Source organism: Jaculus jaculus, chromosome 5 (assembly GCF_020740685.1).
Source record: "Jaculus jaculus isolate mJacJac1 chromosome 5, mJacJac1.mat.Y.cur, whole genome shotgun sequence".
Lineage (NCBI taxonomy): Eukaryota > Metazoa > Chordata > Mammalia > Rodentia > Dipodidae > Jaculus > Jaculus jaculus.
The window spans coordinates 83,910,001-83,923,393 of NC_059106.1; the positions used below are offsets into that span (position 1 = coordinate 83,910,001).

Below are 13,393 nucleotides of genomic sequence, written 5' to 3' on the forward strand. Positions count from 1 at the left end.
TAAGTATCCTCCTCCGTGTTTTGCTTTTTGAGGTAGGGTCTCACTCTATCCCAGGCTGACCTGGAATTCACTATGTAGTCTCAGGGTGGCCTCGAACTCATTGTGTTCCTCTCACCTCTGCCTCCTGAGTGCTGGGCTTAAAGGTGTGTGCCACCACGCCCGGCTGCTGACGCTTCCTTTTTCTTCTTTTTTCTCCTCCTCCTCCTCCTCCTCTTCCTCCTCTTCCTCTTCCTCTTCCTCTTCCTCCTCTTGCTCCTGTCTAGGAACCCAAACCATAGAATGATGCTACCACAGTTCAGATGGGTCTTTCCACCTCAGTTAACCTGATCTAGAAACTCCCTTACAAACATGCCCAGTCTCCTAGGTGATCTAGGTGACAATATTAACCATCACAGGCACTCTATTCAGTAAACATTTATTTAGATAAATTATTTAGGTAACTAAATGGCAGACTTCCTTGTTCTTTCCATTCTAATGTCTTTAAAAAGATGGGTTGATGAAATCTACACGATTGTTTGGATGTGTATTTAAAGACCACCAGGGTCAGGACCTCTTGATGGTGTCTTATGAAAAAGTGGCATTTGAAAGGAAAGCAGGTTTGTTCTTTCTTCTGAATAGGGTTTTCTCTGTTTTTTAATTTTTATTTTGTATTTTTGTTCCCTTTTGACACACCTTCTGGCCCTAACCTTGTTTACTAGGGCAGGTTAGCACTATAGAATATTTGCTTTCATTAACCTGGAACTCCTGGAGTTGTGACTCATCTCCCTCATTGGATTATCAGCATTTTCAGTCTTGACAAATGGTGCTTGCAGACACTATTGCTTCTTGGTTTTGACTTTGGAAGACATGAAGACCAAGCAAGAATGCTGAAGTATGTAAGCAACATGTTAGCACAGAGCAGACATGTGTTGCACTCTGGAGTAAAAGCCACTACTGTACTACTTAAACTGATGCTGTCTAGAAGCTCCCATCTGGGAGATACATAGAGAACTCCACAGGACCAGTGCTCATCTCCCCAGGGCCTTTGAGAGAAGGCGATACTGAAGTCAGGTCTGTGGAAGTGGTCCTTACCCACTTAGCTTCTTCTTCTTTCATGGATCCATTGGTGAGTTGATTTGCACCTTGGCATTAGGCTGTTTCTGGGATACTCTTAAGCATTCATTTGGTAATGGCTTGTAAAAACATGACCAATTTTCATGTACTTCTCTTCTTTATTAACAAGTGACTATGAAAAGACTTCAATTTAATTTGCTTCTGCCAGCAGCAACATATAAGTTTGCTTTGGACTTTGGGGATCTCGTAATTTGATTGAAAATTTATGGCATCGCCGTCAAGTTAGGATCACATACTCAAATATAACAACTCAAAAATCGTTGGTTTGAGTGACCTAACATTATGTGATGCTATAGATTTATGGCCAAATATTCAAGGACCTTTGTACCACTTGCCTTTTTGAGAATTATGCATTGATTTCAAGGGTCTAAAATATCTACATGCTTTTGTGCTAGAAAAAAAAAAAAAGTACTTCTGTAAATTTTGACCTAGGTTACCAAGGTAATATTAAAACATATACTTTATGGTACTGACAAAAAAAAAAAAAGATAGGTTGGCTTTCAAATAAATGTATACACACTTTTTAGTAATAGATGTGGCATGAAATGACTTTTCATTATGATCTGATTTTCTCTGACCATAGGAAAAACCCTATCATCAACTTATAAGGAAAGTCAGGAGAAACCTCAAAAAGTGAATGTCACTTAATTAATTGATTAAGCAATTCTAAAAACAATAATAAAACAGTAGTTTTATAAATGAAGTTACTAGTTTCATTTTTTATAGTAAAATATGAGATAAAAGGGCCTTGTACATGTTAGTCAAGAGATCTACCACTAAGTTGCACCCCTAGTCTAGGAAAGAGATTATACTTGACTCATGTTAAATTTTGAATCTAATCTTCAATTTATAATATGGCAGTTGCCCATAAAGATCTCCTTTGTGTCTTTTTTTTTAAAATTTTTATTAACATTTTCCATGATTATAAAAAAATATCCTATGGTAATTCCCCCCCCCCCCCGTCCCCTTTGAAATTCCATTCTCCATCATATTACCTCCCCAACTCAATCATTGTACTTACATATATACAATGTCAACCTATTCAGTACCCTCCTCCCTTCCTTTCTCTTCCCTTTATGACTCCTTTTAAACTTACTGTCCTCTGCTACTAAGTATTTTCATTCTCACGCAGAAGCCCAATCATCTGTAGCTAGGATCCACATATGAGAGAGAACATGTGGCGCTTGGCTTTCTGGGCCTGGGTTACCTCACTTAGTATAATCCTTTCCAGGTCCATCCATTTTTCTGCAAATTTAATAACTTCATTTTTCTTTACTGCTGAGTAGAACTCCATTGTATAAATGTGCCACATCTTCATTATCCACTCATCAGTTGAGGGACATCTAGGCTGGTTCCATTTCCCAGCTATTATAAATTGAGCAGCAATAAACATGGTTGAGCACGTACTTCTAAGGAAATGAGATGAGTCCTTTGGATATATGCCTAGGAGTGCTATAGCTGGGTCATATGGTAGATCAATCTTTAGCAGTTTTAGGAACCTCCACACTGATTTCCACAATGGCTGGACCAGATTGCATTCCCACCAGCAGTGTAGAAGGATTCCTCTTTTTCCACATCCCCGCCAACATTTTTTTTTAATATTTTTATTTATTTATTTGAGAATGACTGAGAGAAAGAGGCAGAGAGAGAGAGAGAGAGAGAGAGAGAGAGAGAGAGAGAGAGAGAATGGGCGCACCAGGGCCTCCAGCCACTACAAACGAACTCCCCGCCAACATTTATGAAGATCTCCTGTGTTTCTTTAGGAAGCAAACCTAAACGCTAGAAAAATACAATGGCAACACATGTCAAAAGTTTGGGCAGCAGAGCTTGGTTTGGCGGCATACACCTTTAACCCCAGTACCAGGAGGCAGAAGTAGGAAGATCACTGTGAGTTTGAGGTCACCCTGAGACTATATAGTGAATTCCAGGTCACCTGGGCCAGAGCAAAACCCTACCATGAAAAACAAAACAAAAAATAAAGTTTGGGCAGTGAAGAAAGTTGAAATTCCAAGTTGGAAAACACTGAATTATGAAATCTAACTGGTGTTCACAGTAATTGCTGACCGGTTAAGTTTAAAGCAGTATTCTTAGCCTGGGGAATGATGTCACTCTTGTTTCTTCATCACCACTCAAGGTCTCTGGACCTAGTTATAATGGACAGTTTTTTGTTTTTTGTGTTTTTTTTTGCAGCTGTCGGACAAGTAACCGCAAGAGCTTAATTGTGACTTCTAGCACATCACCTACACTGCCCCGGCCACACTCCCCACTCCATGGCCACACAGGTAAGTGCTTGCAGATGAAAAAGATTGAATGAAAAAGATCCACAGACACCAAGTATTTTTTGTCTCACTTTGTGGGTTCAGCACATATATCATCATATTACTTAGATAACTGATACATAACAGAGTTACTGGACCTGCTTTATTCCATGGAGAATGCATCCAGTGTGCTTTGGCTTCTTGTCTCTTCCCTTGTTCTTTCAATACTTTTAATCTTGTATTTATCTTGGAGACTGGTGTGTATCTTGGTTCATAACCTTTTTTCTAATGTGTCCACTATGTACAATTTTAGTCATCTTAGGCCATATGATGAACATTTAGTAGCCTGTTGTCCTACCATGCTCAAGGATCAGAGCTCACAGAAAAGTTTTAATGTTATGAGACTCCAGTTAACTTTCCCCATTAGATTCACAGGAAGCAAAAATAAGAATACTTGTTTAATGTTGACATTGATTTCACATTTTAGAATTGAAACCCTTGACCTAGTGAGATTCAGCTCCATCTAGAATATAGGCTTTTCCAAATAATGTAAGGCTGGTTTGCTTCTGACTAAGGAATGGGTTTGCATTGACCCTGGCATATACTGCTTCCCAAGGGAAAGGCAGTAGACCTCATTTGATTTAGCCATGTTAATTTTTTATTTTTATTTTTATTTTTTCATTGTTTTTTTTTTTTTTTTTTTTCCTCAGGTAGGGTTTCACTCTGGCCCAGGCTGACTTGGAATTCACTGTAGTTTCAGGCTGGCCTCGAACTCACAGCAGTCCTCTGCCCCCAGAGTGCTGGGACTAAAGGCGTGTGTCACCATGCCCAGCCTGTTTCTTTTTTTGGGCGGGGGGGTTCAAGGTAGGGTCTCACTCTAGCTCAGGCTGCCCTGGAATTCACTATGTAGTCTTAGGGTGGCCTGGAACTCCCAGTGATCCTCCTACTTCTGCCTCCTACCACCACGCCCAGCTTTTTTTTTTTTTTTTTTTTTAAAGGTAGGGTCTAGCTCAGGCTGACCTGGAATTCACTATGTACTCTCAGGACGGCCTCGAACTCTTGGCCATTCTCCTACCTCTGCCTCCTGAGTGCTGGGATTAAAGGCGTGCACTACTAGCCATGTAATTTTTAAAAAAATATATTTTATTTGAGAGCATATGTGTGAGAAAGAAAGGCAGACACACACACACACACACACACACACACACACAGAATGGGCACGCCAGGGCCTCCAGCCACTGTAAACAAACGCCAGATGCATGTGCCACCTTACGCATCTGACCTACGTGGCTTGTGGGTATTAGCCAGGGTCCTTTGGCTTTTCAGGCAAATACCTTAACCTCTAAGCCATCTCTCCAGCCCATAGCCATGTAATTTTGGTATACACTTGTATCCTTGCATCTCATGGAAGCCAGGCCCAGTTTTACCATGTAGTTCATTGCTATAGTGTTTGCAGCAGAAGTCCTTAACTTAATGCTCAGGTGCTTTCTTGTTGCTGGAACAAAATATCTGGCCAGAAACAACTTAGGAAAAGAGTTTATTTTGATTTACAATTTCAGAGGGTAGAGTCCATCATGGTAGGAAAAAGAAAGCATGGCAGGAGCAGGAAGTAGATATCCTTGCCATATCAATCAGCAGGATGGAAATAGAGAGATTATGAAGAGGAGCTGGACTATAAAATCTCAAGGTCCACCTCCAGTGATGTACTTCCTCCAGCAAAGCTCCACCTCCAAAGGTTCCACAGCCTTCCAGAAACAGCACCATTGGCTGGGAAAGAAGTATTTAAACACGAGTCTATGGGAGTCATTTTGCATTTAAACCACCACAACTAGGGTTAATGGAAATATAGTAGACTTGGAACCAACCATAGGAGACTATTCAGAGACTGCTGCCTGGTTTTGGCGATTCGGGTACTCTTATCCTAAGCATAAACCTTGATTATCTTTGGACAACGAAATGGGATATTGTAGCAGACAGATTCAGGTTCACTGAGATAAACTTCCAGACCAGGCACGGTTATGGAGGAAGGGATTTATTGAAGCTTACAGATCCACAATGGCAGAAGAAGCTGGCCTGCCTTCACAGGCCCAAGCTGAGAGAGAGAAACACAAGCCTAAAGCCACACAGCACAGCACACTTCAGGAACTCCAGGGAGGCACACTTTGCATATCTTTAAATTGAAATCTGAAACCCACCACCACACCTTAAAATCACCCAGTGACATTGCCTCCAGCAGGTGGCTAAAGATGCAAACTACAAACAAACAACTGTATATATTGGGGGCCATCTATTCTATTCAAACCACCACAGATATCAAAGTAGTAAAACAGTGCAGCATCAAGGTGGTTAGGATGAGTCTAGTCCTAGTGGTTTATATTTACTTGTATGTCTGTCTGTAAGTATGTATGTATATGCATATGCAAGGGGGGAGAGAGAGAGGGAGAGATTATGCACCAGGGCCTCTAGCCATTGCAGATGAACTCCAGATGCATGCACCATGCTGTCCTCTAAAATATTGGCTGGGTTTAGGGCTGGAGAGATACCTCAGTGGTGAAAGGCACTTGCTTGCAATGATGACCTGGTTCTGATTCCCCAGTGCCCACATAAAACCAGATGCATAAAGTGTTGCATGCAACTGGAGTTCATTTACAATGGCAGGGGGCCCTGGTGCTCATGTGCGCGCGCACACAGACCCCCTTTCTCTAACAAATAAAAGTATGTTTTAAAGTTGCCTGTGTTTGGCTTGGTTTTAATAGCTCTCCTACCTTAGAACTTTTAAACTCTCAGCTTTTCTGACCTGTATTTTCATCATATAGAAATAAATTTCATTTGTCTAGGCTTTGTACATAGCTTCATAACTGTAATGTGAGTACTGGGCAGTAATTACTGCTGGCTGCTTCTCTCTGAGATGATTATCTCTTTATTTAGATTCCGGACAGCTGAGCTTACAATACAGTCTTTCGTACTAAAGTGACTTTGATTGAGAACATCACTTGGCCTTTTAGCTTGCCTGACTCTGCGGACTTTAACTCTTTGAGTTAATATGTGTGACACTCCTGGTACTTCATAAATATTAGCATCATCATTTTTTAGTAGATCAATACAAAAAATTCATAGAGAGCTGGGCGTGGTAGCACAAGCCTTTAATCCCAGCACTCAGGAGGCAGAGGTAGGAGAATTGCTGTGAGTTCAAGGCCACCCTGAGACTACATAGTGAATTCTAGGTTAGCCTGAGCTACAGCAAAACCCTACCTTGAAAAAAGAAAACAACAAAATTCTGCTCCTGAAAAACAAAAATCACCTGATTCCTACCCCTCCAGTCCTTTGTACCCTAGAAAAATAGTGATACCTCTATGTTTGTGCATGTAATTCAGTATGTTTGTCTTCATTCCAAGGAAGTAATATTGGGCTTTTATATATATATAATTTAAAGCTATGCATCTAGATGAGATTACCAAGAGAATGACATTAACTGAAAGGACATTCCAATTGATAGAGTTCAAGGGAATAGAGAAAGAAAGAACAAAGAGGAAAGATAAAAGGTTTGAAAGGGTCTCCTCTCTAGGGAATATGCCCAGGAATGGTATAGCTATGTTGTAGGGTAGATCTCTTCTTAGGGGTGTGTGTGTGTGTGTGTGTGGTTTGTTTGTTTTAGGTAGGGTTTCACTCTAGCCAAGGCTGACCTGGAATTCACTATGTAGTCTCAAGATGGCCTCAAACTCACAACGATCCTTCTACCTCTACCTCCCAAGTGCTAGTATTAAAGGCATGTGCCACTACGCCTGGCTGTTGTTTTTTTTTTTTAATACTTTATATTTTTTAATTATTTATTTATTTAGAAAAAGAGACAGAGAGAGAGAATTGGCATGCCTTGGCCTCAGCCATTGAAATCCAGCTCCAGACACTTGCACCACCTAGTGGACATGTGTAACCTTGTGCTTGCCTCACATTTGTGCATCTGGCTAAGGTAGGATCTGGAGCATCAAACATGAGTCTTTAGGCTTTGCAGACAAGGGCCTTAAACGCTAAGCCATGTCACCAGCTCTTTGCAATATTTTAAAAATATTCTGGGCTGGCCAGGCGCAGTGGCACATACCTTTAATCCCAGCACTTGGGAGGCAGAGGTAGGAGGATTGCCATGAGTTCAACACCACCCTGAGACTACAGAGTGAATTCCAGGTCAGCCTGGGCTAGAGTGAGACCCTTCCTCAAAAAACCAAAAAAAAAAAAAAAAAAAAAAATTAAATAAATAAATAAATATTCTGGGCTGGACAGATGATTTAGCAGTTAAGGCACATGCCTATGAAACCTAAGGACCCTGGTTCAATTCTCCAGGTACCACAAAAGCCAGATGCACATGGTGGCACATGCATCTGGAGTTCATTTGCAGTGGCTGGAAGCCCTGGCACATCCATTCTCTCTTTCTCTCTCTCTCTCTTTCTCTCTCTGTCTGTTGCTCTCAAATAAATAAATAAAAATTTTTAAAAAATTTTAAAAAAGGAATACTTACCTTTTCCCCCCATTTAGTATATTATGAGCCTTAGGTTTGTTATATATAGCCCTTATTATGTTGAGATATGATCCCTTGATCCCAAGTCTCTCCTGTGTTTTAATAATGAAGAAATATATTTTATTGTAGTCCTTTTCTTTGTCTGTTTTAAATTTTTATTTATTTTTATTGACAATTTCCATAATTGCAAACAATATTTATGGTAATTACCTCCCTCCCTTCACTTTCCCCTTTGAAACTCCACTTTCCATCATATTCCTTACCCCTCTCAATTGGTCTCTCTTTTATTTTGATGTCATTATCTTTTCTTCCTGTTATGATTCCTGTTATTACTGGGCAGTTTAATGAGCATAGTATATACATTGAGCCACATAGCAGCAGACATTACACCCCTAGGGCTCATGACGACCCCCTGTTTTAGGTTTTCAGTATCAGGGATGTATTCCCTCCCATGGAGCAGGCCTCCAGTTCAATTAGAGGGCAGTTGGTTTCCATCATGACAGATGTGCCACTTTTGCACCCATTGGCTCATTAAGAAAAGGAAAAAGGAAGGCCAGGTGTAGTGGCACATGTTTTTAATTCCAGTACTCAGGAGGCAGAAGTAGGAGGATCGCTGTGAGTTTGAGGCTACCCTGAGACTACATAGTAAAATCTAGGTCAGCCTGGGCTAGAGTGCAACCTACCTTGAATAAACAAAAAAAAAGAAGAAGAAGAAGAAGAAGAAGAAGAAGAAGAAGAAGAGGAGGAGGGGGAGGGGGAGGAGGAGGAGGAGGAAGAAGAAAAGAAAGAAAAGGAAAGAGGAGAAAATGCAAAGAGCTCCGAGCTCCTGCCATGTGGAGTGTGAGAGATGGTAGAGAACCCATGTGGAAGTAAGGGACGGTTCTCCCCTCATCTTAGCTCAGCTGAGCTGAAACCAGGGAAGGCTTACTGGAACTTGTAAGGCCAATAAAGGTGATTGGGCAGCCAAGAAAGAGATTGTTCCCCTGATAAGGGTCTATCTATAGCCTTATTGTTGGCTTTACCTTCAGGCTTAGTGAGCCACAGTGGGGGCTGATTGGTCTGGGCTAGGAGCTGGCTTGGTTTGAGGCCTGCTATGATGCCGCATTTTGGGCACTGAACTTGACCAACCACAATGTCAGGTTTAGATTTAAATTCCAGGAAAGAAGAACTGCTCCTCAGGAGGGGCTTAGGTTATTTGTAGAAATACAGATGTAAGTAACTCCTTCAGTCAAGCAATAAGGAGAAGCCAGTTTCTTTGATCTGGCAAAGTGGAGAGTGCAAGTACAATCTTAAGGACATTGTAGCCTTCACTGTTGGGGGCCTAGTTGCCCTAACTGCCTCATTCAGCCCTTTGAAGAAGTAACTCTAACTGCTGTTTAGGGGATCAGGGCACAGAATGATCTGGCTTCTTTAAGAGGTGGTTGGATATGACAGTTGGGAAACTTCTCCAGTGGGACTATCTTTAAATAAATAAATAAATAAATTATATGTGTGTGTGTGTGTGAGAGAGAGAGAGACAGAGAGAGAGAGAGAGAGGCAGATGAAAGAAAGGGAATGGGTGTGTCGGGATCTCCAGCCACTGCAAATGAACTCCATTTGCATGTGCCACCTTGTACATCTGGCTTATGTGGGTCCTTGGGATTCAAACCTGAGTCCTTTGGTTTAACCACTAAGCCATCTTTCCAGCCCTTCAGTGGAACCATCTAAAGGACCCTGAAAGTGTACCAGTAAAGTGCAGGCAGCTAGTCCTGGAAGAAAATGTTGGGGAGAAAGAATAAAAGCAAGGAGTTAAGGGGTAGCGGGCACATAGCAAAGTGGATGCCTTTAGGGTTTCCATTTTTGTAGACTTCTAGGCTTTGGAGGGCATTCGAGGGCATCCAGGGAGATGGTCTCAAGACCATCTAAGCATAGGAGCTGACTGAGATCCATTCTCACAGTTGTTCACTGAATGGCACAGTAGTGTTTGATATGGTCTGAATCTGTTCCTATGGGTCTTATAAAAGCACATGAGTTATTAGCAGAGTATCAGGAATGTATACATAACATTTAACGTTGATAATGGCAAATATACCACCCTGGAGGCCATGGGAATGTCCAAAGTCATGTGATTTTGTATAATTGCCCTTTTAATCATTTGAACCTCAGAATTTAGAAGGAAGATGTCTTTAGCTGTGTCATTTGTTTGAAGTGACTAGAGGCCTTGGAATGCCCATTCTCTATATGTCTCTATCTCTGCCTCTGCCATGCACTTGTGCTCCCTCTCACTCTCTCTCCTTCCTCTCCATGCAAATAAATAATTTAAAAAAAAAAACAAGAAAATGAATTTTTGGTTTTTTGTTTTTTCAAGGTAGGACTCCCTCTAGCCCAGGCTGACCTGGAATTCACTATGTAGTCTCAGGGTGGCCTCAAACTCACAACAATCCTCCTACATCTACCACCACCTCCCAAGTGCTGGGATTAAAGGTGTATGCCACTACACCTGACAGAATAGAAATTTTTTTTTATTTTATTTATTTTTTTAAAATTTATTTGAGAGCGACAGACAAAGAGAGAAAGACAGATAGAGGGGGAGAGAGAGAATGGGCGCGCCAGGGCCTCCAGCCTATGCGAACGAACTCCAGACGCGTGCGCCCCCTTGTGCATCTGGCTAACGTGGGACCTGGGGAACCGAGCCTCAAACCGGGGTCCTTAGGCTTCACAGGCAAGCGCTTAACCGCTAAGCCACCTCTCCAGCCCCAGAATAGAAATTTTGATTAACAGAAAGCAATTCTAATGGATTTTTTTTTTTTTAAGGTAGGCTCTCCTTTGAGCTCAGGCTGACCTGGAATTCACTATGTAGTCTCAGGGTGTCCTTAAACTCACTGTGATCCTCCTACCTTTGCCTCCCAAGTGCTAAGATTAAAGGTGTGTGCCACTACGCCCACCTTATGTTTAACCATGACTCAAAATTAATAAAGCTAGCTATCCTAACATATCTCACCTGGCAGAAGGATGAAAGTTGCTATGACTGAAATTAAATCATACCATTTGATAGAATTAGCCTTAACAAATGGGAACAACTTATTTTCCTTTTTTTTGTGATATTTTAGTGGTTGGTTCTCGCTGTAGCCCAGGCTGACCTGGAATGCACTATGTAGTCTCAGGACGTCCTGGAACTCATAGCAATCCTCCTACCTCTGCTTTGTCAGTGCTGGGACTAAAAGCATGTGCCACCGTGCTTGGCTCAGGAGCTATTTTTAAAACCTTAATGTTCTGCCGGGTGTGATGGTACACACCTTTAATCCCAGCATTCTGTTTTTGTTTTTGTTTTTGTTTTTGTTTTTCAAGATAGGGTTTCACTGTAGCTCAGGCTAACCTGGAATTCACTATGTACTCTCAGGGTGGCCTTAAGCTCATGGCGATCCTCCTACCTCTTCTTCCCGAGTGCTGGGATTAAAGGTGTGTGCCACCACGCCTGGCAATCCCAGCATTCTGGAGGCAGAGGTAGGAGGATTACCATGAATTTGAGGCCACCCTGAGAATACAGAATGAATTCCAGGTCAGCCATCCTGGGCTAGAGTGAGACCCTACCTCAAACCCCCCCCCCAAAAAAAAAACACCTTAATGTTCTTAGGTATGAGAACCTTATTTTAGGAAATTAAGTACTAATAAGTTAACCTTTACCTTAAGACTTAGTTTCTCCAACTGACAAATACAGGAACATAGTTAACTTGGCTGAGTATCTTAAAAATAGTTTTTTGGTGTTTTTGTTTTACAAGTAGGGTCTCGCTGTAATTCAGCCTGACCTGGAATTCACTCTTTAGTCTCAGGGTGGCCTCGAACACATTGTGGTCCTCCTACCTCTGCCTCCCAAGTGCTTGGATTAAAGGCATGTGCACCACCACGCCCGGCTAAAAATGTTTTTTTTTTTTAATTTTTTTTTATTTATTTATTTGAGAGCGACAGACACAGAGAGAAAGACAGATAGAGGGAGAGAGAGAGAATGGGCGCGCCAGGGCTTCCAGCCTCTGCAAACGAACTCCAGACGCATGCGCCCCCTTGTGCATCTGGCTAACGTGGGACCTGGGGAACCGAGCCTCAAACCGGGGTCCTTAGGCTTCACAGGCGAGCGCTTAACCGCTAAGCCATCTCTCCAGCCCTAAAAATGTTTTTTAACTTCCTTAACCCATGAACAAATTAGTATTAGCAAGTTGTTAATAAGTGAACCTTAATCATAAACCTTGAAAAATGGAGGACATTTTATAACAGTTAAACCATGGATAAATTAACAGTAACGAGCTGCTAGACTAAGTTTCTCCACTAGTTAAAATCTTGGCATTGGGCTGGAGAGATAGCAGTTAAGATTCTTGTCTGCAAAGCCTAATGACCTGGGTTTGATTCCTCAGTACCTACCACATAAAGCCAGATTTACAAAATGGTGCATGCATCTGCAGTTTGTTTAGTGTGGTTGGAGGCCCTGAAACACCCATTTTCTCTGTCTCTCTTGTCTCTCTACTTAAAAGTAAATATTTCTTTGTTTTGTTTTGAAGGTAGGGTCTCACTCTAGCTCAGGCTGATCTGGAATTCACTATGTAGTCACAAGGTGGCATTGAACTCACGATGATCCTCCTACCTGTGCTTCCCAAGTGCTAGGGTTAAAAGATGTGTACTACCATGTCCAGCATAAATAAATTTTTTGATTTTTTTTTTAAATTTTTTTTGTTCATTTTTTATTAATTTATTTGAGAGTGACAGAGAGAGAGAAAGAGACAGAGAGAATGATTGAGAAATGGCGCGCCAGGGCTTCCAGCCACTGCAAACGAACTCAAGACACATGCGCCCCCTTGTGCATCTGGCTAACGTGGGTCCTGGGGAACCGAGCCTTGAACCTGGGTCCTTAGACTTCACAGGCAAGCGCTTAACCGCTAAGCCCTTTATTTATTTTTATTTATTTATTTATTTATTTTTATTTGGGAGAGATGAGAGGGAGACAATGGGCATGCCAGAGCCTCCAGCCACTTCAAACAAACTTCAGATGCATGTGCCACCTTGTGCATCTGGCTTATGTGGGTCCTGGGGAATTGAACCTGGATCCTTTGGCTTTGTAGGCAAATGGCTTGACCCCTAAGCCATCTCCCCAGCCCCCACCCTGGCAAATTTTTTTTTTCAAGGTTGTATCTCACTATAGCCCAAGCCAACCTGGAATTCACTCTTTATTCTCAGAGTGGCCTCAAATTCATGGCGATCTTCCAGAGTGCTAGGATTAAAGGCATGTACCACCACACCCAACTTCAAAACTATTTTTAAAAAAAACTTAAGATTTTATTTATTTGAGAGAGAAAGAGGCAGATAGAGAATGGGCATACCAGGCTCTCTGCAAACAGACTACAGATGCATGTGCCCCGTTTAGAATCTAAATTTATATGGGTATCAGGGAATCGAACTTGGTTCTTTAGACTTTGCAGGCAAGTGCCTTAACTGCTGAGCCAGCTCTTCATCCCTGTTGGGGCAACTTTTAAAGTACTTGTTAGAG

At 41.7% G+C, this 13,393-nt stretch overlaps 1 protein-coding gene across 4 annotated transcripts in view; it reads left to right on the top strand.

The window, feature by feature from the left end:
- Positions 1–13,393, top strand: part of Mast2 (microtubule associated serine/threonine kinase 2) — a 216,644-nt gene that overhangs the window by 140,966 nt on the left and 62,285 nt on the right. For all 4 annotated transcript variants that reach the window (XM_045150689.1, XM_045150690.1, XM_045150691.1 and 1 more), the window contains one exon: positions 3,304–3,395. In XM_045150689.1, coding sequence (XP_045006624.1) covers positions 3,304–3,395 — 92 coding nt within the window. The remainder of the gene's footprint in view (positions 1–3,303; positions 3,396–13,393) is intronic.